A 23,933-nucleotide genomic window follows, 5' to 3' on the forward strand; every position below is an offset into this window, starting at 1 on the left:
TGATACATTCTACGACACAGGTGAACCTTGAAAACATTATGCTAAATGAAATAATGCAGACAGAAAGGGACAATATTGTATGATTCCACTTCTATGATTTATCTAGAATGGCAAACTCATACAGATAGAAAGTAGATTAGAGGTTACCAGGCTTGGAGGGGCAGGAATAGGGAGTTATTGTTTAATGAGTTGTCTGAGTCCATTTAGTGTTGCTATAACAGAATACCTGAGGCAGGTACTTTATAAAGAAGTTTATTTACTTACAATTCTAGCAGCTGGCAGATTTCAGACTGGGCAGCTGCCTCTAGTAACAGCCTCAGGCTCAATTCAACTCAAGGCTCAGAAGGCGGAAGGGGAGTGGGTGTGTGCAAAGAGGTAAGAGAGGAAGGAAGAGAGAAAAACACGCAGCTCTCCTGGAAACTAATCTATTCCCATGAGAAGGAGAACTCACTCCCTCCCTCCTCGGGCATTAAATTCTTCTGAGGGATCCACCCTCAAGATTCAAACACCTCCCACTAGGCCCCATCTCCCAACATTGCTGCGTTAGGGATCAGGTTTTAACATGCACTTTGACAGGGACAAACCACATGCAAACCATAGCATGGGTACAGAGTTTGTGTGTGGGGTGATGAAACATTGTGAATGTACCTAATGCCACTGAATTCTATCCTCAGAAATGGTTAAATTTGTGTTATATATTTTTTTACCACAATAAAAACCAATTGAGAATGTGGGAAAGTGAACTCACTAGGGAAACAGCAGATTGGTGGGTAAGGTTGAACACTCCTTTGAGGTTTGTGCCCATAAATACTAGGGTTAACTAGTCAACCTGGTTGTAATGTGGCTGTTTAGGTACAGGTGGATGCTTGGGTTCATGACAGGGGTAAATAAAAGGACAATATTGTTATTGTCCATCTTTTTGATTGTAGAAATTTTTTTTTTTTACTTTTTTTCTCTTTTTAATTCTTTCTTTTTTTAATATTTATTTTGTTTCTCTCCCCACCTCCCTTGATTGTAGGAATTATAGTGATTGTGATGTGCTATCTTATTTTGGTGAATTTTTTGTTTTGTTTGTTTTTGAGGCAAGGTCTCACTCTGTTTCCTTGGCTAGAGTACAGTCGTGTGATCATAGCTCACTGCAATCTCCAACTCCTGGGCTCAAGCAATCCTCCTGCCTCAGCCTCCTGAGTAGCTGGGACTACAGGTATATGCACCACCATGCTGGGTTAATTTTTCTAATTTTTGTAGAGACAGGGTCTCACTTTTGCTAGGCTGGTCTTGAACTCCTGGCCTCAAACGATCCTCCTGCCTCAGCCTCCCAGAGTGCTAGGATTATAGGTGTGCACTACCACGCCCAGCCCTTATTGTGGTTTTGACTTTCCCTTATGACTAATGATGCTGAGCATCTTTTCCTGTGTTTATCAACCAATTGTATATTTTGTTTGCTCAAACTGATGCTGTAGTTACATTTGAGTACAATTTGTGAATTTGAGCTTGTTTTCACAAAAAATGGGTCTCAGTTGTTTGCTCAAATTCATAGTGGGAAGTTAGTTTTGAAAAATCTATGACTCTGAGCTTTATTTTCACAAAAGGTGCTTCATTTTTATTTCATCCAGATTAAACATAATTTTTAAATGATTTCTAGACTGGAGTTCTTTTAACAAAAATTGTTTTTTTAAATCATCTATTTAGTTTTTCTCAAACTCATGCTGGGAAGTTAGTTTTCAGAATTCTTGATTCTGATCTTGTTTTCACAAGACTGCCATTTCAGCTAGATTTGTACAAACCCACCTTGAGAAGTTAATTTTGAGAACTCTTGAATCTAAGCTTATTTGTGCAATATTATTGGGTTTAGGTTAGAATTGCTCAAATTCACATTGGGTAGCTTTCAGAGCTTATTTTCAAAACACTGTTAGTCAACTTTTTAAGAATTTGTGCATCTGAGCTTGTTTTTACAAACACTGTTATGTTTCATCTAAGATGTGCTCAAATTCACACTTTGAAGTTTCTTTTGAAAATAATTTGTGAATCTGAGGTTATTTTGTTTACAAAAGCTATTATTATTTCAGTTATTTTTGCAAATGTTTTGATGTTTCCTTTGAGAAAACTTGGGTATGTGAACTTTTCGCAAAAACTGAGGGGTGTGCATTGGGAAGGTTCGTCTCTTTTGCCTCCTCCCCAAAGGCAAAAGCTGATGCAAAATCTTGTCCAATGTGTCTTAGGCCTGTCAGTGCTGCCATGTTGTACAATTCCAGGGGACACCAATCACTTTGTTATCTAGGGCAGGGTTTGGAAAATTATGGTCCACTGGCCAATTCTGGTTTGTGGATTGTCTATGTACCACCAGTTCACCAAGAACAGATTTTACACTCTTCAAGAGTTGTTAAAGAGAACCAGGCGCTCTGGCCCAAACCTGTAATGCCAGCTACTTAGGAGGCTGAGGTGGGAGGATCCCTTGAGGCCAGGAGTTTGAGACCAGCCTGGGCAACATAGAACCTACCTAAAAAGAATTTTTTTTTTAATTAAAAAAAGAAAGTGACAGTCCGTGTGTAGACCCAAAGTTTAAAATATTTACTCTCTAGTCTGGACAGAAAAGCTTTGATGACATTGTTCATCAGATTCATTGACTGGAAAATGAAAGGTACTCCCTGGAATTGGGCAACACAGCGGCCCCACCTCCTGCCAAAGAATGCTAGACTGGCCAAACTTAGTATATGGCAGCCTAGCCCAGAAATGCATAAGCTCTTCAGCCTGTCCATCTCCTCTCCTTCCCAGTTCTATTGCCTCTCTGACCAGTCTGCCCTCTAGCTTCCCTTCTACCAACCACTTACATGTTGGGAGCTCAGTCTTTAGTCTTCTCCTCTGTGCTGTCCACACCAGAAATGTAAGTAGCACTAAGTATCACACAACGGTTAAGAGCCAGAGCACAGGCTGCCTTGGTGTGCATCTAGCTCCCTTACTTCCTGGTTATGGGATCTCAGGCAAATCACTTAACCTCTTTGGGCCTCAGTTTCCCCATCTACCAAACAAGAATGATAATAGGATTATTCTAAGATTAAATGTGTCAAGGCATGTAACGCACCCAGCACGTATATAAGTGGTCCACATGCTGGCTCTGATGTTACCCACTACCATACTTTGACAACCATTTATAAGTCATGCGCTTCAAAATCTTCATCTCTGTTCTTTCCCTTCTTTTAGTAATAAAATGTCCCACGTCTAAATGAACACATAACTATTTAGCTAGAGACATTTTAGTGTCCCCTACAGAGTGGTAAGAATGTGAGACTAAGTTCCGGCCACTGGGATCTGTGCAATTTCCAGGCCCTCTATTTCCTCTTCCCCTTCCTATGGGCTGGAACACGGCTGTTGGGGCTGGTGAGCTGGCTGTGACCACGCAGAAGAGGACAACCACCTCAGAGACGGGAGAGCAACTTGACAGTGCGACCCTGGGTCCCAAGATGATCTTGTGGAACAGTTGTCTAAGCCCACGCCTTGATCATTCACCTACCTCTGAAATGTCACATGAGAAATAAACTATTTTGTTTGAATCGCTGTTGTGGGATCTCTTTGTTACAGCAGCTTAGCCTGTAGTCTAATTAGTGCAGGTCCCAAATTCTTACCTCCAACCTCATTATTGGTCTACCCTGCATATGTACTATTCTTATATTCCTGAACACAAAGAATATTCCAGCTATTTCTTAATAACAGTTCTGTTATCAGTTTATCCTCTAGTCAGGACAATCTGTCACTTTTGACTCCTTCTACTCTCAGATTCAACTGGTCACAGAAGTCCCATAGCTGGTTACATACCTAACTCTTCCTCTTCCCACCTCTGATCCCAATTACCCCGACTTCTGATACTTTTTGCTTTTGAGTTTGGCCATCTGCCTCTAATTTCAAACTCCATAATGCTGCTTCATTATCCTTCTTACAACTGGACCCACTCATGCTATTTTGTCTGTGTAAGTCCAAAGCATTGAAAGCCTTCACGAGATGGCTCCAAGTTGAGCCTCCAGCCTGTCTCCTGACACACTCCACACACACTTTACACTAAACACACTACTCTACTTCTCCAATCCTTTCCACTTGCTTTTTCCTCTGCCTACACCAATGCTTCTCAAATGTGGCAAAGAATCATCTTTTTGAAAAAAGTTTCATTCTAGGCCAGGTGTGGTAGCATATGCCTGTAGTCCTAGGCACTTGGGAGGCTGAGGCAGGAGGATCGCTTGAACTCAGAAGCTGGAGTCCGGCTTGGGCAACACAGCAAGACACTGTCTCTTAAAAAAATAAATAAATAAAAATCTCAGTACTTCCTCTTCATTATGGTACCTGTCTTGTTGAAAGCAGGTAACAGGATCCCAAATGGTCCACGGACCACACTTCACAATGGTTCAGACTCCCTTCTCCCTGCCTGGTCCAACCATCCATCACTACTGCCTCCATTATGCCTTTCCTGACATTATACCCCACAATCACCTGTTCAATATATTTACCTTTTTTCAATCCCATTATAACATGTCACACATTGTCATAATTTTCTGTTAAATGTCAAACATGTTAAGGGATATGTGCAATTCATCTCTGCATCCCGAGCCTTGTGTCTGTCATGTGGTAGGAACTCAGAAACATAATCAGCAAATGAATGGGTCCAATACACCTCTGTGGTGACATGCAATCAGGAACTAAAACAACTTTAAATAGACCTTTAATGACTGGCGTGTAGTTTAGGACTTAAGGGCTGAATGGTCTAGGCCATAGGGAGAGAAGAGGAGAGCTCAGTAGGCTGTCTGAGACTGCTGCTGGCGGTAGCCACCGCGGCGCATGTAGCCCTCGTTTTTGCGGTAGCCATCCTTCTGGTCTGTAGGAGAAAGGGAAGGAAGGGAGGAGTGAGTGGCAGGGGAAAGGCAGCAAGAGGGCCAGGACCCTGGGAGAGTGAGGATATGGAACCACTCACCCCGGAAGTAGCCGCCATAGGTGCCCTGCTTGTGGTCAAACACCCTCTCGTTATTCTCCACCAGGCTGCCCAGCTTCTCGGCCAGCTGTAGAGCCAGGTTCTGCTGGGCAGTGGGCTCAGTACGGTGCATCACCACTGTCTGCGTTGGCTGGTCCAGAGAGGCCTGACGGAACCGAGGCAGAGAAAGTGACACAACACAGATCAGACTCCTCCACTCCAATCCCTCCATGACCCCGCCCATCTATTTACCACTCCAGCCCTTACCATCAACTCCTCGTTGATGATCATCTTGCTGATGATTGAGTGCACGGTGGGCAGATCCAGCTCAAACATGTCAGACAGTGTCTCCATGCTGGGGAAAAAGAAGACAGGGGCAGTTAGGACCCTTGACTAAAAAGTTGGGGCTCCTGTGTCCCCAGGACCCATTCTACCTGATGGAGTCATAGACACTGCTGTAGGTGAAGAGGTAGGTCCTCAGTGACTCTTCCTGGATCTTCCTGCGGGCAGAGGGGAGAAGAGGGGGAGGTCCTCAGGGAAGGAGACCGACCAGTCTTCTCTTCCCCCACCCACCATGGCCTCTGTCTGCTCACCTAACCAGCATTGTACGGACTTTGTCAGCCTCGGGGAAAAGGTCCCATACTTTTCCATTCATCTTCTCATTGATGATAAAACTATGGCAGGTCTTCCAGTCACCCATCTTCATGGCCTTGGAGGCAGCAACCACATGTTCCCTCATTGACTCAGGGGGACCTGAAAGGTCGGGAATGAGACACGGTCTAGGGAAATCTGGGTCCAGGGCTCCTGCCCGCATCAGCACTGTTCAAGGAGCACCACGGGCCAGAAGAGCAAACAGCCAGACTAGAGACTTTCCCAGCTCTCCACTAAACAGCTGCGTGATTGTACAAGTCACTTAACAGCTGAATATATTTACTTAGCTTTGGACTACATCAGTCCACAGATGTGCTTCAGGGGATTGGTAAACCCCTTGAAAATGTTGACAAATTGTCATGTACACCTTCCTAGTATAAAGGGGTCCATAGCTTTCAATAGATTCTCATAAGTTTCCTTGACCCAAAAAAACCCTCCACCATCTCAACTTGAATGACATTTACCAAACTTTATTCATTCTTATATTACCTTCATGATGTGTTATACTCATACCTCACTTACACTGTTATTCTTCAAAGTGGCTCACTTCTTTTCCTTAAAGAATTAAGCCCCAGTCTAATTTACCTTTGTAAAATCACAGGTTTTATGTGCAGATTATGAACTTAGGCCCTCAAATCCTGTCCTGAGAGGTAAGACAGGAAGATAAGACATGGCAAACAAGAGTAACTGGAATTCAGGGCAGGCAAAGTGCAAAAGTTCTAAGGATGGAAACGGGTGGCACATGCAGAGAAGCATGAACATGGCCGACCCCACAACAGGCACAGAAAGCTCAAGTGTGCACGCAGATCAGGCCCAAATAGAAATGTATGAACAGGGCAAAGTGTAAGGAAAAGTACATAACCCTCTTGGATTAGCCTCCACTTTAACACTTTTGAAAGAGGCAAAGTTACAGGCTCAGATACTTCTCTACAAACCAAACAAATGTGCATGGGTGAAACAGAAACTGACTTGGCCACACTGTGGAAAGAGCCAGAGAGTGGTAGGCACTGTGGTGAGCCAGAGAGCCCTTCCCCACAGCTGCCAGCTCTGTGGGAAGGCAGGCCCAGGGGTGCCAGATCCATCAAAATTCTAAGACATACAAAAATTCAGATTTTGTAAATTTGCCCACAAAATAAAATACCACTATGTAAGCCAAACAAAATTAGCCTAACAGGCATCTGCACTTGAGCACCCCCATATCACCACATGATACATGTGACCAATGGCGGACAAATCTATAAGGGGATGTGGGTGTGGACAATAAGCTCGGCCCACTCATCAGGTCCTCCCATGCACCAACCTCACAGGAGGGGCACGATTCCAATTCCTTTCCCAGTGAACCACAACTGTATAACCCCTGTATGATCAGGTCTTTCAGAAGTTATCAAAGGAGCCAATGTTAGATTTGTGAATGAATGGTAAGGCTCTCCTATAGTTGGTTTGGCTGGAACATAAAGTGTGTAAAAGGGAGAAACAGGAAAGAAAGGTTGGAGGCACATATTAGCTGTGTCACACGTGGGCAAGACACTTCACTTCTCAGTGCCTCAGTTTCTTCATCAGGAAAGAGGGTATTAATAGTACCTATGCCACAGGGTAATTACTAATGCAGTTTAATGAATTATTATTTATAAAATATTTAGTTCCAGGCAGAGAAGTGTTCATTAAATCAAATGGAATCATCTAGAGAGCTATTCCCTTTGATTTCTCTTAATCCTTAAATGCAATCAAGGAGCGAGGCAAGTCTGCTGCACTATGGAGCCCCACACTCACCCAGCAAGGGCTGCCGCTCGCCCACCCGCAGCTGGTGATGGAACTGCTTGCTGATCATGCGTCGGCGGGCATCACTCTCATGGGCGGCCATGTAGGGTATCTCCAGGAGCATGGCAGACACCAGATAGACACACTCCAGCAGCTCCAGGTTGATGTGCAGGTGGAAGGGTACCTGCCGGCGCCGCTCCACCTTCTCCTGCTCCTGGTTGCGCTCCTGCAGGCTGCGCAGCAGCAGGCCCTGGCCCAGAAGCTCCTTGGCCCGGCCACTCGACTGGATGTCCAGCAGGGCGTTGTGCGCATCCTTCGTCAGGCCTTGGCGGAAGGCACAGATGCCCAGCTGCACCATGGTGCGGTTGTATAGGATCTGGGGGCAAAAAGTAACGCACTCAGACATTACAGCCACAAGCCAAGTCATTTATTCAACAAATATACTTTGAGCACCTCCTACATGCTGAGCACTAGGCTATGGGCTGGGACAGAGAACAAGACAGACAAGTCCCTGACCTCCATGGAGCTTCTGTTCCAGGGCTGGGCCATGGAGAACAAAATAATCACACTACGCAGAGGGTGATTCACACTAAGAAGAAAATTAGTGCAGGGGACAGAGTCAGGAAGGAAGCATGTGTGGCGGTGGCGGCTAGCAATTTTATATAACTAGGGAAGGCCTCATTTTGAAGGGAATGTTTGCATACAGACCTAAAGAAGAAAAGGGAGCAAGTCATGCAAGTATCTGGGGGAAGAAGAACATTCTAAAAAAAGGAAAAGTCAGCACAAAGGTCCTGTGGAAGAAATATGCCAGGTATATTTCAGGAACAGGGATGGCGACGTGGCCAGGGCTGGTAAAAGATATAAGCTGAGGGATGGGCAAGTGTGAGCCACGTTATGGGTTTTAACATGGGACACCACAGAAAGTTTTGAGCAAAGAGGTGATATAATCTGACTTAATTTAACAGGGTTACTCTGGCTGCTGTATCGAGAATAGCACAAAACGACTGAAGGGACACAAAGGCAGAAGCAGAGGGAAATCAGAAGACAATGGTGGCTTTGACCAGATGGTAAAAGTGGAAGTGATAGAAGAGGTCAGGTAAGAATTTTGCACAGAAATGGCCCAGGATTCAGATGTGGTATGTGAGTGAAAAACAAGAATCAAGGATGGCCGGGCGCTGTGGCTCACGCCTGTAGTCCTAATACTCTGGGAGGCCGAGGCAGGATGATCGCTTCAGCTCAGGAGTTTGAGACCAGCTGATCAAGAGTGAGACACAGTCTCTACTAAAAATATAAAAAAATTAGCTGGGCGTGGTGGCACATACCTGTAGTCTCAGCTACTTGGGAAGCTGAGGCAGAAGGATCGCTTGATCCCAGGCATTTGAGGTTGCTGTGAGCTAGGCTAATGCCACAGCACTCTAGCCCGGGCAACAGAGTTAAGATTCTGTCTCAAAAAAAAAAAAATCAAGGTTTTTGGCCTAAGCAACCAGGAAGATGGATTTGCAGCTAATTAAGAAGGAAAGACGGTAAGTATTTGAAGGGGAAATTTGAAGGGGAAATACTAAGTCTTTATTAACAACAATAATAAAAATATAGAGATCAACACCAGTCATGAGCACATGTGCAAAGACCCTTAAAAACAAATTGGCAAATAGAATCCAACAATATATAAAAGATGATATACATGACCAAAAGGACGCATCTCAGGAATAAAATGTTATATATTTTTATATAACATCATGGTTATTCATTACATGAACAGTATGAAGGAGAAATAACTGTATCACTTCAATAGATGCAGAAAAACACCTGACAAAACTCAAGATTTATGACAAAAACTCTCTGCCAACTATGATCAGAGAAGAGAACTTCTGCAATCTGAGAGAGGGTATCTACAAAAATCTACAGCTCATCACACTTAATGGTAAAATGTAGACTGCTTCCCTGCTCAGGCTGTGAACAAGGAAAAGACGTATGTTCTCACTACTCCTGTTCAGCTATCTTGGGGGATTTGAATTACTGCACTATGGCAAGAAAGAGAAATAAAAAAGAAATAAAAATCAAAATAGTAATAAAACTGTCTCAAAATGCAGATGACATGATAATCTAAGTAGAAGATCCTAAGGAATCTATAAAATAACTAGAATAACTGAATTTACAAAATGGCAGGATACAAAGCCAATATACAAAAATTAACTGTATTTTTGCAGACTGGGAGTCAATAATTAGAAAATGAAATTTAAAAACTAGTACAGTTAAAATAGCATCAAAAATTATAAAACATTCCTGAATAATTTTCCATAATGAAAACTGGAAAATACTGCTAAGAAAAATTAAAGAAGAAATGAAAACCAACTTGGAAAAAAAAGAGCAATCTCAAAAATGAATAAAGCTGGAGGACTCATACTACCTGACTTCAAGACTTAGTGTAAAGGCACAGCAATCAAGATAGTATGAGAATGGCATAAGGACAAAGAGATGCATGAATGGAGTGGGAGAGCCCCAAATGCACTCACACTTACAGAATCATATGGTTTTTCATGTGGTTTGTCAGAAAGGCACCAAAGCAATACAAGGGGGGAAAGAAAGTATTTCCTACAAATGCTACCGGAACAACTAGGTATTCGTGTAGAGGAAAAAAAGAACTCTGATCCAAGTCTCATATCATATGTAAAAATTAAATCAGGACAAGTCATAAATCTAAGTATAAAAGTTAAAACCTATAAAAGCTTACAAAAATTAAAATTAAAAAAACTTCATGAATTTCAAGTAGGCAAAGGGTTCTTTAGATAGGATCTAGAAAATAACTGTAAAAGAAAAAACTGATAAATTAACTTCATCAAAAGGTATGGTTAAGAAAATGAATAGGCAAACCACAGTTTGGAAGAAAATATTTGCCAAACATGTATCTGACAAAGGACTGGTCTTCTAGGATATGAAAAGAACTCTTTCAACTCAATCGTAAAAAGATGAACAGGTCGAGCACAGTGGCTCACACCCATAATCCCAGTGTTTTAGGAAGCTGAGGTGGGAAGATTGCTTGAGGCCAGGAGTTTAAGACCAGCCTGGGCAACACAATGAGATCCAAAATAATGTTAAAAATTAGCCAGGTGTGGTGATGCGCACCTGTAGTCCCACCTATTTGGGAGGCTGAGGCAAGAGAATCACCTGAGCCCAGGAGTTTGAGGTTGCAGTGAGCTATGATGACACCACTGCATTCTAGACCAGGCCACACAGTAAGACCCTGTCTCAACAAACAAATAATCAAACAAACAAACAACAAAAAAAACCCCACTACCAGACAGGTTCACCAAATGTTCTACACGTAAATATCACCTAATTTTGAACACAGATTTACAGGATCTGCACTTTTAGACACCACCTTACTGCTTCCTCTGTATGAAAAGGTGCTCAAATATCACCACACAAAATCAGTCGTCCCACTGCTATGTTCCACCACATCATGTTGCATTTGGGCTTTTCCCTGTCTTTCTTCTTAATTTAACAACTTCTTACCGAGTTATTTTTGTCTTTCTAATTAAGATGATCTCCTAATGTTCTGAACCAGATACACAATGGATAGAATAAATGTTGGCTGAACCCAAATCTTCCTCTATCCCAGAGGAATCTAATGCTGTTGGGACAACATATGTGTTAACATGCAAGACGATCAAAGAACGAGGGCATTTGGGAAAGACCAACTGTCTACTTAAATTTGCACCAGCCAAACAGGTGGCTATAGTGGTTGAACTGTTTTGCCTCAGAGGATGGGGTTTGGCCTCTCCATCACCACCAAGGCCAGAAGGCCTCCTTATCCTACCTGCACTGGAGGGTCTGCATGCTGGATGTTGTCTTGCAGGTGGCTCATGAGCATGAGGTCACGGGCCTGGTACCAGCGGGAGTGCAGGGCATGGTGGTAGATGTGGCAGAGGATGGCGCATGTGCGGATCCGGTCTGTGCGGTCCTTGGCGTAGATATATTTGCACAGTCTCTCCATTAGCACAGCTGAGTCCTCACCCTCGTTTTCTGCCTGGTCTTGCTCAGACTGGGGAGGAAGAGAGGTTGTTCGAGAACAAGATCCGGCAAAGACAAAGGCTTTAAATGGCTCAGGCTATTTAGTAACCAAAGATGAGACTCTACTCAGCCTCATTCTAATCCCTCACTTTACCTCCCTGCTCTACCTCAGCAAGTCCCTAGGGAATAGATGTGCCACCAAGTCCTGACAGACATGCAGGACAGGTCAACACATCCCCCTCCCCTCTGACAGGACAGCCACGCACTCACCTTTGAGGAGCCCTCTGGAGGGGTGAGCTGCCGCTGATGCGCCTTGTAGTCAAACTTGTAGTAGGTGTGGAGGATGCGCCGCAAGTAGACGCGGCAGATCTCCTCAGTGGTGCCCTTCTCCTCCAGGTAGCGCTGCACTCGCTCGATGATGGCACACACCTGGGCCTCATCCTTCAGGTGCTCCACGTACTCTGGCAGGGGGAGCACCCACCCTCATCTCAGCTGGGCACCCAGGCTTTCCCAACCTTCTGTCCCAGTCAATCCAGTAACCCCCGTTTGTTTTCTGCACCCATCAGAAAAGTCTACTCGCTGTGCCATGAAAACATCATCCTCTCCCAGAACCCACCACCTCTGATCCCAGAGCTTAGAAAAAAATCCCAACTACCCACCTCTGCTGATAAGGGCCTGCAAAGTCCTGCCCTTGCCTTGTGCCCACAATTCTCCCCTGGCCTTACTGTGCTCCAGCCACACTGGCCTTTTTATTCTTCGAAGATGCCAAGCTCATTTTTTGTTCCTTCTGTCAGCAGCTCTTTTCTGCTAATTCTTCCCCTGATATAACCGCTCCTCATCAGATCTCATCTCACGTGGCTCCTGTCTAAAGATGCTTCCTTCAACCGTTATCTAAAGCAGCCACTCCTCCTGTCACTTTCTACTACGGGGCCCTATTTTAACTTCTAATTAATTCACTCACACCTTACATTATGTAAAGTTATCTTGTTTATTACTTTGCTATTATTATTTGTTGAACTGCCTTTCTCTAATACTAAAGGGAAGCTCACTCTACCCACAGAGCCTTGTTCATCACCACGCCCTCGACTTGGTCGACACATTCACATTTTTACTGAGTTGTTCCCACCCCAATGCCAATGAGCAAAGCTAAACAAGATCAGTGAATAAATGCCTTACTACAATGGTTCTCAAATTATAGTCCCCAGACCAGCAACATCGCCTGGCAGCACATTAGGAGTGCAAATTCTCAGGCCCCACCCAGACCTATTGAATCAGAAACTATGAGAGTGAGGCCCAGCATCTGAACAGCCCTTCAGAATGAATGCTGGGTAAGGAAGGGTTGGCTTTCCAAACACTCTGGTTTAGTATAATCCTTATAAAACCCTAAAGTTAGTGTTATTCCCTATACTTGTCCTCTCACCAAAGCCCATACTTGATCAGGCTCACCTTGGGAGTGAGGATCAGTATTTTGCATGATTTTGGTAAATTCTTCATCCATTCGTTCCACCAGAGTTAGGATGCAGCCACGGACACGTAGTGGCTGAAGAGGAAGGCAAAGAAGAAATAAATAAATTAGCCCAGATATCAAACTTTGGGACTCATCTCCATCAGTCCCAAACCTCAACCTTTCTGTCTCCAGTGAGCTTTCCCAAAGCATATGCATGTTTCCAGTTATCTCGCCAATTCCTCCCCTTACCTGGTCAACATTTTGCAGGTTTTCACTTTCTTCCAGAATGTTCTCTCCAACAAATATGTTGGGGTTTGCAAATAGGATGTCCATCAGCTCGTTGATGCAGTCCAGGCACTTCTGCCACATCTCTGGCTGCCAAGAGATTAGACTGCAGAGTCAGAGGTGTGAGGGTCAAATAAGCGGATGCCTCCCAGGAGCCCCTTCACCAGATCACGGGGCCTTCAACTACCAAGACTGTTTCCAAAGCCCCCAAATTTTAAAACACTAGGTACCTTCTCCTGACCCACCAGCTATGCCCCGAGATGCTTCTCTTCGTTGTTCTTACCTTCATGTATGTTGCCAGATTAGGGTTGTAATCATAGAGAGAGGCAATGATATTGAACTTGATCTTGACAATGACACCCTCCCCCAGGTTGTTTTCAGAAGCGATCTGAACCAGTAGTTGTAGTAGCTCAATCTGGGCGGCACTGGAGGGGTACAGAACTGGGTGAGGCTTTGGAGACAAATCAAAAAAGTCTCATCCTGTCACACAGGATGACCCCTTCAGACAGCAGGGCAGCCCATTATACCTCTACCTTTAACACCTGTGTACTTGCTTCTCCTTTATAAATTCCAAACAGAAACAGCAATAATGCTAACAATCTTGGAACGGTATAAAATGCTTTCATATCTACCATCCTCATCAGTCACCTAGTAACTAAACAAGGTGAGCATTATTCCCATTTTACAGATGGGAAAATAGTCCCAAAAGGTTAAGTGACTGGTTAGGTCACAAGAAGAGTAAAGAGCAGAAAATGGACCAGTTATGTCTCAAATATGTTGTTCTTCTACTAAAGCCACACACAGATCCTCCCCAAACAGAACCATTTCCCCACTAACTTCCACCTCGTATCACAGAGAAAAAGAGCTTTCACCCTGTAATCCTATAAGCCATGCTCATGAATCTTACCGATCAGTTCCCTTCTTGCCTCGTGCCTGTAGGATCTCATTCAGTTTCTTGATGACAACAGCATGGGTAATCTCAGTTCCCTTGGCGAACATTTTTGGCTTCTCCTAGGACAATACACATCCTGTCACATGCATGCCAAAAGGAACCCATTATTGCCCTAGGCTTTTTCCCCATCTTGACCAGAAGGGCACCTGCATGTCCTCTCAAACTGTTCCCTCTAAAATCCTCACCTTCACAAGGGGTACTCCACCCCGGACCCTCTCCCACTCCCCGCCTTCATTGTCCTCCTCCTCCTCATCCAGGCGCTTCGATTTCCTATCGTGCTTCTTCTTGGCTTTGTCCTCCCGTTTCTTCTCAGCTGCCTTCTTGTCCTCCTCTGTGGTGGGAGCCCTGCCAGGAGACATGGGAGGAGATGAAAGACCAGCTCCTCCTTACAGATAAGGCTTCTTCCTCTTTTCCTCCACCAAGTCCTAGGTCCGAGTTATACTCTACAAGAACGACCTAGAGAGCAGTTAACCATAACCCTAACCAAGGCAAAGAGCACTAAGCATTTGCATTTGTTGGACTACTTACCAAGGTCTGTCACATTACACGCATCAAGACACTTATGAATAGAATAGGAGGGTCAGGTCTACTAAGGTAGAGGTGCTAACCAGGCCACTGTAGACATACAAACAACTGTCACGTTGCTCCACAGTTAACTTGTAAGGTTTTTCAAAGTATCAATAAACAAGTTATTTTCTTTGATACTAGTTGCTCTGTCTAGACTGACCTATTTATCAGTCACCTACTAATCAGTTTATCCCCCCAAATAGATAAAATTTCTTATGATAATTGATTAATCTAAACTCTGAATTAAAAAAAACAATTGTTCAATAAAACAAAATGCCCCCACAAAAAAGAAAAAGATCACCGGCTATCTCAAAACCACGTTAGGCCACTTAATGTTGCCTGAAGCCATCTCTAATATGTACTTATGTAACAAAATATAAACCTAATGACAGAGACAAATTATTTCAAACTCTGCATAGAGTTTTTTTAACCTGTGAAATTTTACCTTGTATACCTACCTAATGCCAGTCCCCCCGCCCCCAAAATCTAAAATTAGTTCAATCAGCGTTCTGAGGAAAGCCCTTTGAGAAAATAATGTTACAATTTCAGGTGTCAAAAGCTTTTTGACATTGAGAGTTTGTGGCTTTGTAATGTCAAAGAATAATTTACAGACATTATTTTACTTGTATAACAAGGGAGAGTTTTTTTTGAGACAAGGTCTCCCTCTGTTGCCCAGGCTGGAGTGCAGTGGCATCATCATAGCTTACTGCAACCTCAGCCTCCCGGTCTCAAGCAACCCTCCTGCCTCAGCCTCCCGAGTAGCTGGGACTACAGGCACACACCACTATGCCTGGCTAACTTTGTAAATTTTTTGTGGAGATGAGGTCTATGTCACTTAGGCTGATCTTGAACTCCTGGGCTCAAGTGATCCTCCAGCCTCAGCCTCTCAAAGTGCTAGGATTACAGGCGTGAGCCACTGGGCCCCGCTGTTAGGGAGATTAATTTTTAGACTGATTTTCAACTAAGATGAAAGCAGGATTTATGTAGCAGAAAGAGGAGCAAGGAGACAGGAGGAAACCACAGAACAGTGAATTTTGTTTGTACTTTTTTGTGTGTAAACTCATTAGCTCTCCTTGAGTAAGCCATCTAGGGTTGATGGATTTTCCAGAAAACATGATAGGCTGTCTGGTAGTATTCTTTTTCAGCATTTCCATATTAAACCAGTCTATAACCTTCTCCTCATTAAAATTTCTCAGACTTCATCTTTTGGTCAAAACAAGTTCATAAAGAAGTGAGTTTATTCTCAAGAGTTTCAGCCTCTTTTTGATATGGGATAAGGCTGTCTGGCAACATCAAAGCACCTGGATATCGGTGGGTTTGGGCAGAAAGTAAGAAGACAGTCAAATATTATAAGAAACATTTAGAATCTGTATTCTATTTAATTTTTAATCAGGCTAAGCCTATCTAGAAGATTGTCTTTAATAATCAGCTTAGTGAACTTTAATCAAGTAGCTTCTTAGTTGATTAAATAATTTGGTTTTCTTTCCCAAAGTATTTACCCCAGTACCATAAGATGTTTATTACAGATTTAGTCTTGACTGCCCAGTATTTGAAATCAATTTTATTTAGAATTAATTTTTAGCTATGAAATTTATGTTAGTTTGGGCTGAATTATTTAATTTTTTTAACTTGTTATTTGGACTACATTAGAGGTAAATTACAGATTGCACAGTGATACTTCTGAAATTATAGTTGGGGTAGGAATTTTTAAGTACAAACTGACAAAGATAGGTATCTTGCACTCTTTCTGGTAAGTGCCCATATTGGACTATTTTTTTACCCCCAGCATCCTGTAGCTGACAAATTGTATTCTCTTTTTTTTGTTTTGAGACAGAGTCTTGCTCTGTTGCCCAGGCTAGAGTGAGTGCTGTGGCATGAGCCTAGCTCACAGCAACCTCAAACTCCTAGGCTCAAACAATCCTCCTGCCTCAGCCTCCTGAGTAGCTGGCACTACAGTCGGCTGCCAACACATCTGGCTAATATTTTTCTATTTTTTTTTTTTTTTAGTAGAGATGCGGTCTTGCTCTTGCTCAGGCTGGTCTCAAACTCCTGACCTCAAGTGATCCTCTCACCTCAGCTTCCCAGAGTGTTAGGATTACAGGTGTGGGCCACCGTGCCCAGCTGACATATTGGACTCTTAATCAAATATGGCAACCTAGATTTTTGTTTTGAAACTTGGATAATTAACCGTTGAAAAGAGAAAGAAAAGAACAAAAAAGACTAACACAAAAGACACAGAAGTAGACGAAGGCAGTGATAATAAAATTGAAATCTTTTGTCTCAGTTACAGATCCTTTTTCTTCTTCTTTTTATGAGACAGGGTCCCACTCTGTTGCCCAGCCTGGAATACAGTGGTGTGGCCATGGTTCACTGGAACCTCAAACTCATGGCCTTAAACAATCCTCCCACCTCCACCTCCCATCCCAAAGTGCTGGGATTACAGGCATGAGCTACTGTGCCCAGCCTCAGTTATAGATCTTGAACTGAAGGCTTTTGGAGGAAATTATTTACACCTAATGTCATGATTGACCTGTGATATCTTATCGAGATACTGTCTACTTGAAGCTTTTTTTCCCCCTAAAATGAACATCAGGATCTCTAGTGGGTCTGTATGTCCAAGTTGTTAGGATCCTAAGCAAGGGTGTGTATCTAGTGGCTTTAGATCAGTACTTGTGGCTGAGAAGGCATCATTCCTTTCAGTGTAGTTTTAGGCCTGACTTCTGTCAATACCTCTTAACGGTTAACCTTTTAGTCTCTTAACTGTACATTAAGTAGAGATGTATCTGGTGAGGTCCTTTTAGAAACATAGCTTGCATTCACTAGATATATAACCGAGAACGTAAACATTTGTTTTCTGATAATTTCTAACAAGATGTGAATATACCAAGGTATAACCTGTCGTGGAGCGGGGGTCTAGCCAAGTCTTAGGTTTTTCAGTTAGAATTTTATATGATGAGAGTTCACTGTCCTTTTGAGGTGTGGATCACAACATTCTTGGAGCTAAGAGTAAAATATTTTAAGCCAAGGAAGATTAAGTTCTTTAGAAGCCTTAGTTTTTGAAAAAGCATTAGTTTCTCTGATCATCTCAGAGCTTTGGGGATGATTTAGACCAACAGGTTTCAGTTTAATGATATTTTAAAGCATATTTAACCATATTTTGCATTTCTGCAAAGGATTTTACCTGTAAAGTGGGTTTTATCATTAGAGAATCTTACAGTGGTATGTTTTTATTTTTTGGAGACAGGGTCTTGCTTTATTGCCCAGCCTGGAGTACAGTGGCATGATTTACAGCTCACTGCAGCTTTCAACTCCTGGGTTCAAGTGATCTTCCTTAATCAACCTCCCAAGTACTTGGGACCACGTGTGCACACCACTACACCCGGCTAATTTTCTTTTCTTTTCTTTTTTTTAACAGACGAGGGTCTTGCTATGTTGCTCAGGCTAGTTTCAAACTCCTGGCTTCAAGCAATTCTACTACCTCAGCCCCTGAAATTGTTGGGATTATAGGTGTGAGCCACCTTGTCCAGCCTGTTGAGGATTTTTGAGTCTACGTTTATTAAAGATACTGGTCTGCAGTTTTCTTTTCTTGTGATGTCATTGTTTGATTTTAATCCTCACTTGTTCCCCTAGACAGGATGGGGTGATGCACAGGGTGATGCCTTTGTGTGATGCACATGTGCAGTGCATACTGCACATACTGGCCCAAATAATGGGACACCTCAATACACAATTACTGGAAGATAAGTACATAAAGCACAGCGGATATAAAAGATCTGAACCAAAACCAACATTGATGGTTCTGTAAGATGTCAACAGGTTAAAAAAAAATGAGTTTCATGATCAAGCAAGTTTAAGAGATGATTAATAAAGTTAAGCTTATCTATTTTGGCAGCACTTTTCAGACTCTAATGTACTAATAACATATGGTTGTAAACATTCCAAGGAGAAATGACAGACAATGCTTCCCAGACACTGACCAGTGTCCCCCGGAGCACTTGATGAAAAATGCTTCTCAACAAAGTGACCACTAAGTGGATGTTCAGCCTATTATCTAGACTTTTTTAGTGTTGGGAAACTCACTGCCTCCTGAAGCAGCACAACTACAACTTTTACAAGTACGAAAACAACACAAAGAGCATCAACAGTTCCTCCTATTAAAAGAGCACTATTTTCAGTGAGCTTGAGATTTTACTCCTGTGGGTACATAGGATCACTTGCCCCCTTTATTGCATAAGAAGAAATTGAGGCCGGGCGTGGTGGCTCACGCTTGTAATCCTAGCACTCTGGGAGGTTGAGGTGGGAGGATCGCTCGAGGTCAGGAGTTCAAGACCAGCCTGAGCAAGAGTGAGACCCTGTTTCTACTAAAAAATAGAAAGAAATTAACTGGACAAATAAAAATATATAGAAAAAATTAGCCGGGCATGGTGGCACATGCCTGTAGTCCCAGCTACTTGGGAGACTGACGCAGTAGGATTGCTTGAGCCCAGGAGTTTGAGGTTGCTGTGAGCTAGGCTGATGCCACAGCACTCTAGCCTCTAGCCCGGGCAACAGAGTGAGACTCTGTCTCAAAAAAAAAGAAAAAGAAAAAAGGAAACTGAGACCTAAGAAGGACTAAGGACTGGGAGACCCAAACCCAGATCAGATCCTTCGCCATTCTGTGACTGTCCTAGTTCACAAAGGCTTGCTGCAGTCTACGTGCTACATCTGCACTAAAAAGTTCTCAGGAAGGATGACAACAGTAGCAACCACCATTGAGGGCTTACCATGTGCCAATCTTGGGCTGAGCAATATCCCTAAATTTTTGCACCTATCTTGGGAGGCAGGGTCCCTGCCCCATTTTATAGATGACAAAACTAAACATTAGAAAGGTTAAGTAGCTTGTCCAATATCACACGGCTAACAGATGCCAGAGTGAGATTTGCACCCTGTCCACAAGCAGTGGATAAAGTTATGGATAAATATTTGGACTCTGGAGCCTTCAAATCCCATCTTCAGGACACATTAGCTTTTTGACGTTAACCACCTAATATACTTGACCTTCTGAGATCTCTCTGTAAAATGGGAAGAGTTAGGCTTCTACAACCTAAAATGACTACATGAAGGAAGCAACAACCTTCAAGATGATGACTTTCTCCCCTTCCCATTGCAGCCCTAGGTCCCACTACTTTTCTTACTTTTTAAGGAATCTTGAGGCCAGTGCAGTTTGTTTCCCTTCTTCCTCCTCTGAGTCTGAATCAGAAGATGTGGAACCTGTGTCCCAGTCTTCATCATCTTCAGAATCTTCTGAGTCCTCATCTTCATCCTTAGAGGAAAAAGAAAGAGAATCAGCAGGAAGATAGAGAGATTGACTGATCTCTCTGCTCTCCCTGCTGACACGTTCCAGGGATTTTCAGAAGCAGGACAAGACTGCTTATTTATGGTAAAGCTATGAAGAGCTGGAATTGGTAAGGCATGGTGGCTCATGCCTGTAAACCTAAGCACTCTGGGAGGCCGAGGTGGGAGGATCGCTTGAGGTCAGGAGTTCAGGAGTTCAAAACCAGCCTGAGCACAAGACCTTCATTTCTACAAAAAATCGAAAAATTAGCCAGGTATGGTGGTGCACACCTATAGTTCCAGCTACACAAGAGGCTGAAGCAGGAGGACTGCTTGAGCCCAGGAGTTAGAAGTTGCAATGAACTATGATGATGACATTGCACTCTAGCCTGGGCAACAGAGTGAGATCTGTCTCAAAAAAGAGCTGGACTGGACCTCGAAGACCCAGAATCAAATTGCAACTTGGCCCCTAGAACTAGGCCTAGATTTAAGTTTCCTCAGTGCTCTAATACAAGAGGAAGCCTGTTCTCAAACCAGACTCACTAAATCCTACTCCTCCCAAGCCAAAGGTTCTGAGTCTTTTCTTCTTCCCAGGGGCCCAAGAATGGCCCTAGTAGGCAAACCACCCCTCAGTGTAACCCTGACTCTTACCTCCATCTTTTTGAGGAACTTTCGACTGTCCCCAGAAGGAGCTTCTGACTTCTTCTTCAGGAAAGCTGCAGCACTGACTCCGTCCTCATCCTCATCCTCATCTGAAGAGCCTGATGGAAATGGGGGAAGAGAAAAAGCCTGAATCCTGAAGAGTAAGATTGGAGGGCAACCAAGGAACCAGGCCAAAGGTACCCCTAAGGATTTTCAATAAGGGTCTCCTCTTACCTTCTGAATCTTCCTCATTCTTCTCAGCATCTTCATCTGCAGATTGCTCAGGGTTCTGGACAGAGAGAAATGAGAGAATAATTAAGGATACTTGCCAACCACACCCTCATCCCACCCTTCCACCCTGGATAGTTTTGTCACGATTCCTTCTCCAGTCAAACCTCTCATTTGCAAATGCTTTTTGGGTTTCAGTCATGGGGGTCACTGTTCCTATAATTCAAAAAGTCTGCCTCCAGCATCCCCACCTGCTTGTAATTTGTGATATGGGACTCAAAATCTCGGTTGTATTTTCGAATCTTCTGGCGCAGGGTGCTCAGCGCCTTAGCATTATTCTTGTTCATCTTCTTCTTTCCTTCCTTATCTTCCCAAAGCTAAAGAGGGGAGGAAGGGAAATAGTAATCCAAGACTAAGTAGTATTTCATAAACTTCAGGCTTTACCACCACTTTTGAGTCCTGCTATCTGTATACCACTGGTACTACTTATTAACTACATCTGCTAACTTATTTTTTGAAAATCCTTTATATATCACCACTAGAAGTACAAATCATGAATAAGAGATGGTAATAAACATAAACACAATGAAGTTCTAGGTCCAAAAAGGTTCCTCTCCTTGCTTTGCCCTATTCCTTATGATCTGGGAAACACTGTATAAAATAAGGCAAAGAACCCAGAGGAGACATGAGTCCTGCAAGCAGGTTAGGAACCCACGCCCCTCTCTGTATCCCCCTCACCCACAGGCAACACACCTCATTAAGATAGTCCTCCAGATCAGCCAGGATGCGGATATAGAACCTGGGGACACCTTCCTTGTCCACAATGCTCTTGGCCTTCCCATATGCTTTTCCCAGGAGCTCAAATTCTTCCAGGCACTTGGTGACATCACGAATCTTCATAGCATTACGGATGGTCCGGATAAGGTTGGTCAGCTCCTCAAACCTGGGTTGGGAGCCCAATACCACATGGGACATGCCCACCATGGGGAAAACTCGCCACTGCTCCCAGAGACTACCCATCACCCAGCCACTCCTGGCCTCACCTCTTGTCCTTAGCACTTCGGACAACTCTCTTGGTATCTTCTTCATCCTCACTCAGCAACAATGGCCTTTTTGGAAAAAAAGAAGACCATTAATCTTTCCTAATTCTAGTCTTTCCAATAGATCTCTATTTCTCTTCTCAGATGGGACAGGTGGAACTGAATAACTCAGCCCATCTATCCCACACCCATCCTCTTTTTTGACTCTTCTTCCTCATAGCCTCTTCCTATATAACTAAGGCCTTTGTCAAATGTAGCACAAAGATGACAGTCACTATCTTCCCAAAAACAATTAAGGTGCTTATTCACTATGTGAGAAAACTACACAAAAACCCAAGTCACTATAGTACTGGGGGAAACAAAAACAAACAAACAAAAAAAAAGAAAGGTAGAAAGAGCATCTCATCTGTAATAAACAGAAAAGACTTCAAGGAGGTGGTACCTGAGCTAGGTTCTAGAAACCAATATTTTCCAAAGTATGAGAGACTAACAGCAAGGGAAAGTCTCAATGGCATTAATATCTCCGTTGCTAATATTTTTCTTTAATAATGAGACCAGAGAACAGGCTCACTGTCAGCAACAATATCTCCATTCTTTTCATTTTATTAATTTTTCCAATTATTTTCTATTTTATGGCAAGTGATACTGGTTTTTCCACATGTGACAGTGACATGAAGTTATATTCATATTAATATATATATACGTGTGTGTGGATACATATATATTTTTTAAACAGTAGCAAAGCCATATGCCAAAAACAATGAAGGTAGCATGAGAGTGACAGAAGTCTGAGAAACATTCCATTGTTTTACAGAGTAAAAGAATTTTAATTTGCAGAGACAGGGGAAGGGCATTTAAGTGGAGGTAAACAGGACTATAAGAGATATTTAAGAACCTGCTGGCACAGCCAGGTGGCCAGACTTCAGAACCACATCAGACGGCCCCCAAATACCAACAAAGCATTATGGGTTTCCTTCCATGAGCTGAGATCATTGAGGATTTCTCGGCGTTAAGAAGAGAAGGGGGGAGGGGCGGGAAGGCGATAGAGATACTTAGAAGCCAGTTAGAAAGCTGATGCAACAGACCCAGCCACAAGCAAATCTGTGACTCTAACCCTTGTACCTGGTGGGTGAACCCCATATTTCACAGCACTCTAAGTATGAAGTTTGTCTAACACTGCTCTGAGCCTGTAAACTCTCGCCATGCTCAGGAGCCGCTCTCGCCGCCCTCGCCCCCAATCCCCTCCCACGTATACGGCCTTCCTGAGCCCGCCTAACCCCCGCACTCCCCGAATAGTCACCGAGGCGCAGCCCCTCCAACTCACTGTTTGCCGTAGTTACCCCCGACAGGTTTGGTGACGAGCTCCTCCCCGGACAGAGATGACTCGGACTCGCTGTCCGAACCGGTGGTGAAAAAGCGCGACATGGCGACGGCGCTGAGGGGCTCCGGCCGGCGCGGGAGAACTGCGAGAAAGCCGGAGCGTCACGGACCACGAGAAGAGGCCCGGGCCACCACCTCCCGACCCCCGACTCCTCACCAGCCCCGCCCGTAGCCCGACCCGGGTCCCCCTCCTCGAAGCACAAGACCCAACAAATACTAACCACTCGAGTTCGAGAGTCACAGCGCGAAACTGAGACAGCGGAAACGCCGAGAGGAAGAGGCGGGTCGCGTCACTTCCGGGAAGCGCTGGCGAACTACACGGGCGACTACAACTCCCAGTGGCCTTCGCGCCACACAAGAGGCGGGGACAAGCTCGAAGAGAGCGGGCACTGAGACCCGGTCTGGGGGCTTCCCCAATCCAACCGCATGTTGTTTGTTTAAAACACACACATGCCCTAGCCTTACCCTTGAACCGCAGACTCAGGGTCCAGAGCCCACGTAATGCTGATGAACTTCTAGGTTTTGGAGCTACGCTTAGGGCAAACTTCGAGTCCCAGCTCAGGCACTTAGGCAGATTTCCTAACTTCTGTACTTCATTCTCCCCAAGGTACAAAACAATAATAGCAATAGTAGCACCTACCTCATAGGGTATTATGAGAATAAAATGACTTAGTATATGTGAAGCATTTAGGACAGTGCCCTGTA

At 43.7% G+C, this 23,933-nt stretch overlaps 1 protein-coding gene across 2 annotated transcripts; it reads right to left on the reverse strand.

Moving 5' to 3' along the window:
- Window positions 1–4,691: 4,691 nt before the first annotated feature.
- EIF3C (eukaryotic translation initiation factor 3 subunit C) lies at window positions 4,692–23,535 on the reverse strand. 2 transcript variants are annotated; one of them, XM_045542906.1, is made up of 21 exons: window positions 23,450–23,535; window positions 23,173–23,311; window positions 21,852–21,917; window positions 21,562–21,751; window positions 21,060–21,185; window positions 20,815–20,869; window positions 20,590–20,699; window positions 19,800–19,927; window positions 14,244–14,403; window positions 14,014–14,114; window positions 13,390–13,531; window positions 13,071–13,196; window positions 12,821–12,914; window positions 11,645–11,835; window positions 11,181–11,405; window positions 7,376–7,739; window positions 5,548–5,707; window positions 5,389–5,454; window positions 5,222–5,309; window positions 4,958–5,120; window positions 4,692–4,861 (listed from the first exon to the last, which is right to left on the reverse strand). In XM_045542906.1, exons 2-21 carry the CDS (start codon window positions 23,271–23,273, stop codon window positions 4,779–4,781), a joined length of 2,739 nt encoding a protein of 912 aa, XP_045398862.1. In that variant the 5' UTR covers window positions 23,274–23,311; window positions 23,450–23,535; the 3' UTR covers window positions 4,692–4,778. The 2 variants fall into 2 exon arrangements, with proteins under 2 accessions (XP_045398862.1, XP_045398860.1); XM_045542904.1 differs by having other exon boundaries at window positions 14,014–14,117; window positions 23,450–23,534.
- Window positions 23,536–23,933: the final 398 nt, after the last annotated feature.

The sequence above is a fragment of the Lemur catta genome, chromosome 2, assembly GCF_020740605.2.
Source record: "Lemur catta isolate mLemCat1 chromosome 2, mLemCat1.pri, whole genome shotgun sequence".
NCBI classification, from domain to species: Eukaryota; Metazoa; Chordata; class Mammalia; order Primates; family Lemuridae; genus Lemur; species Lemur catta.

What these genes read in the sequence shown, in the direction of transcription:
- EIF3C (XM_045542904.1), bottom strand. Translation starts at nt 23,273, where the DNA reads ATGTCGCGCTTTTTCACCACCGGTTCGGACAGCGAGTCCGAGTCATCT. An exon ending in GAATGAGGAAGATTCAGAAG is followed by an intron (nt 20,700 to 20,814) that starts GTAAGAGGAGAC and finishes CATTTCCATCAG; the next exon opens with GCTCTTCAGATGAGGATGAG. An exon ending in TCATCAACGAGGAGTTGATG is followed by an intron (nt 5,121 to 5,221) that starts GTAAGGGCTGGA and finishes CGGTTCCGTCAG; the next exon opens with GCCTCTCTGGACCAGCCAAC.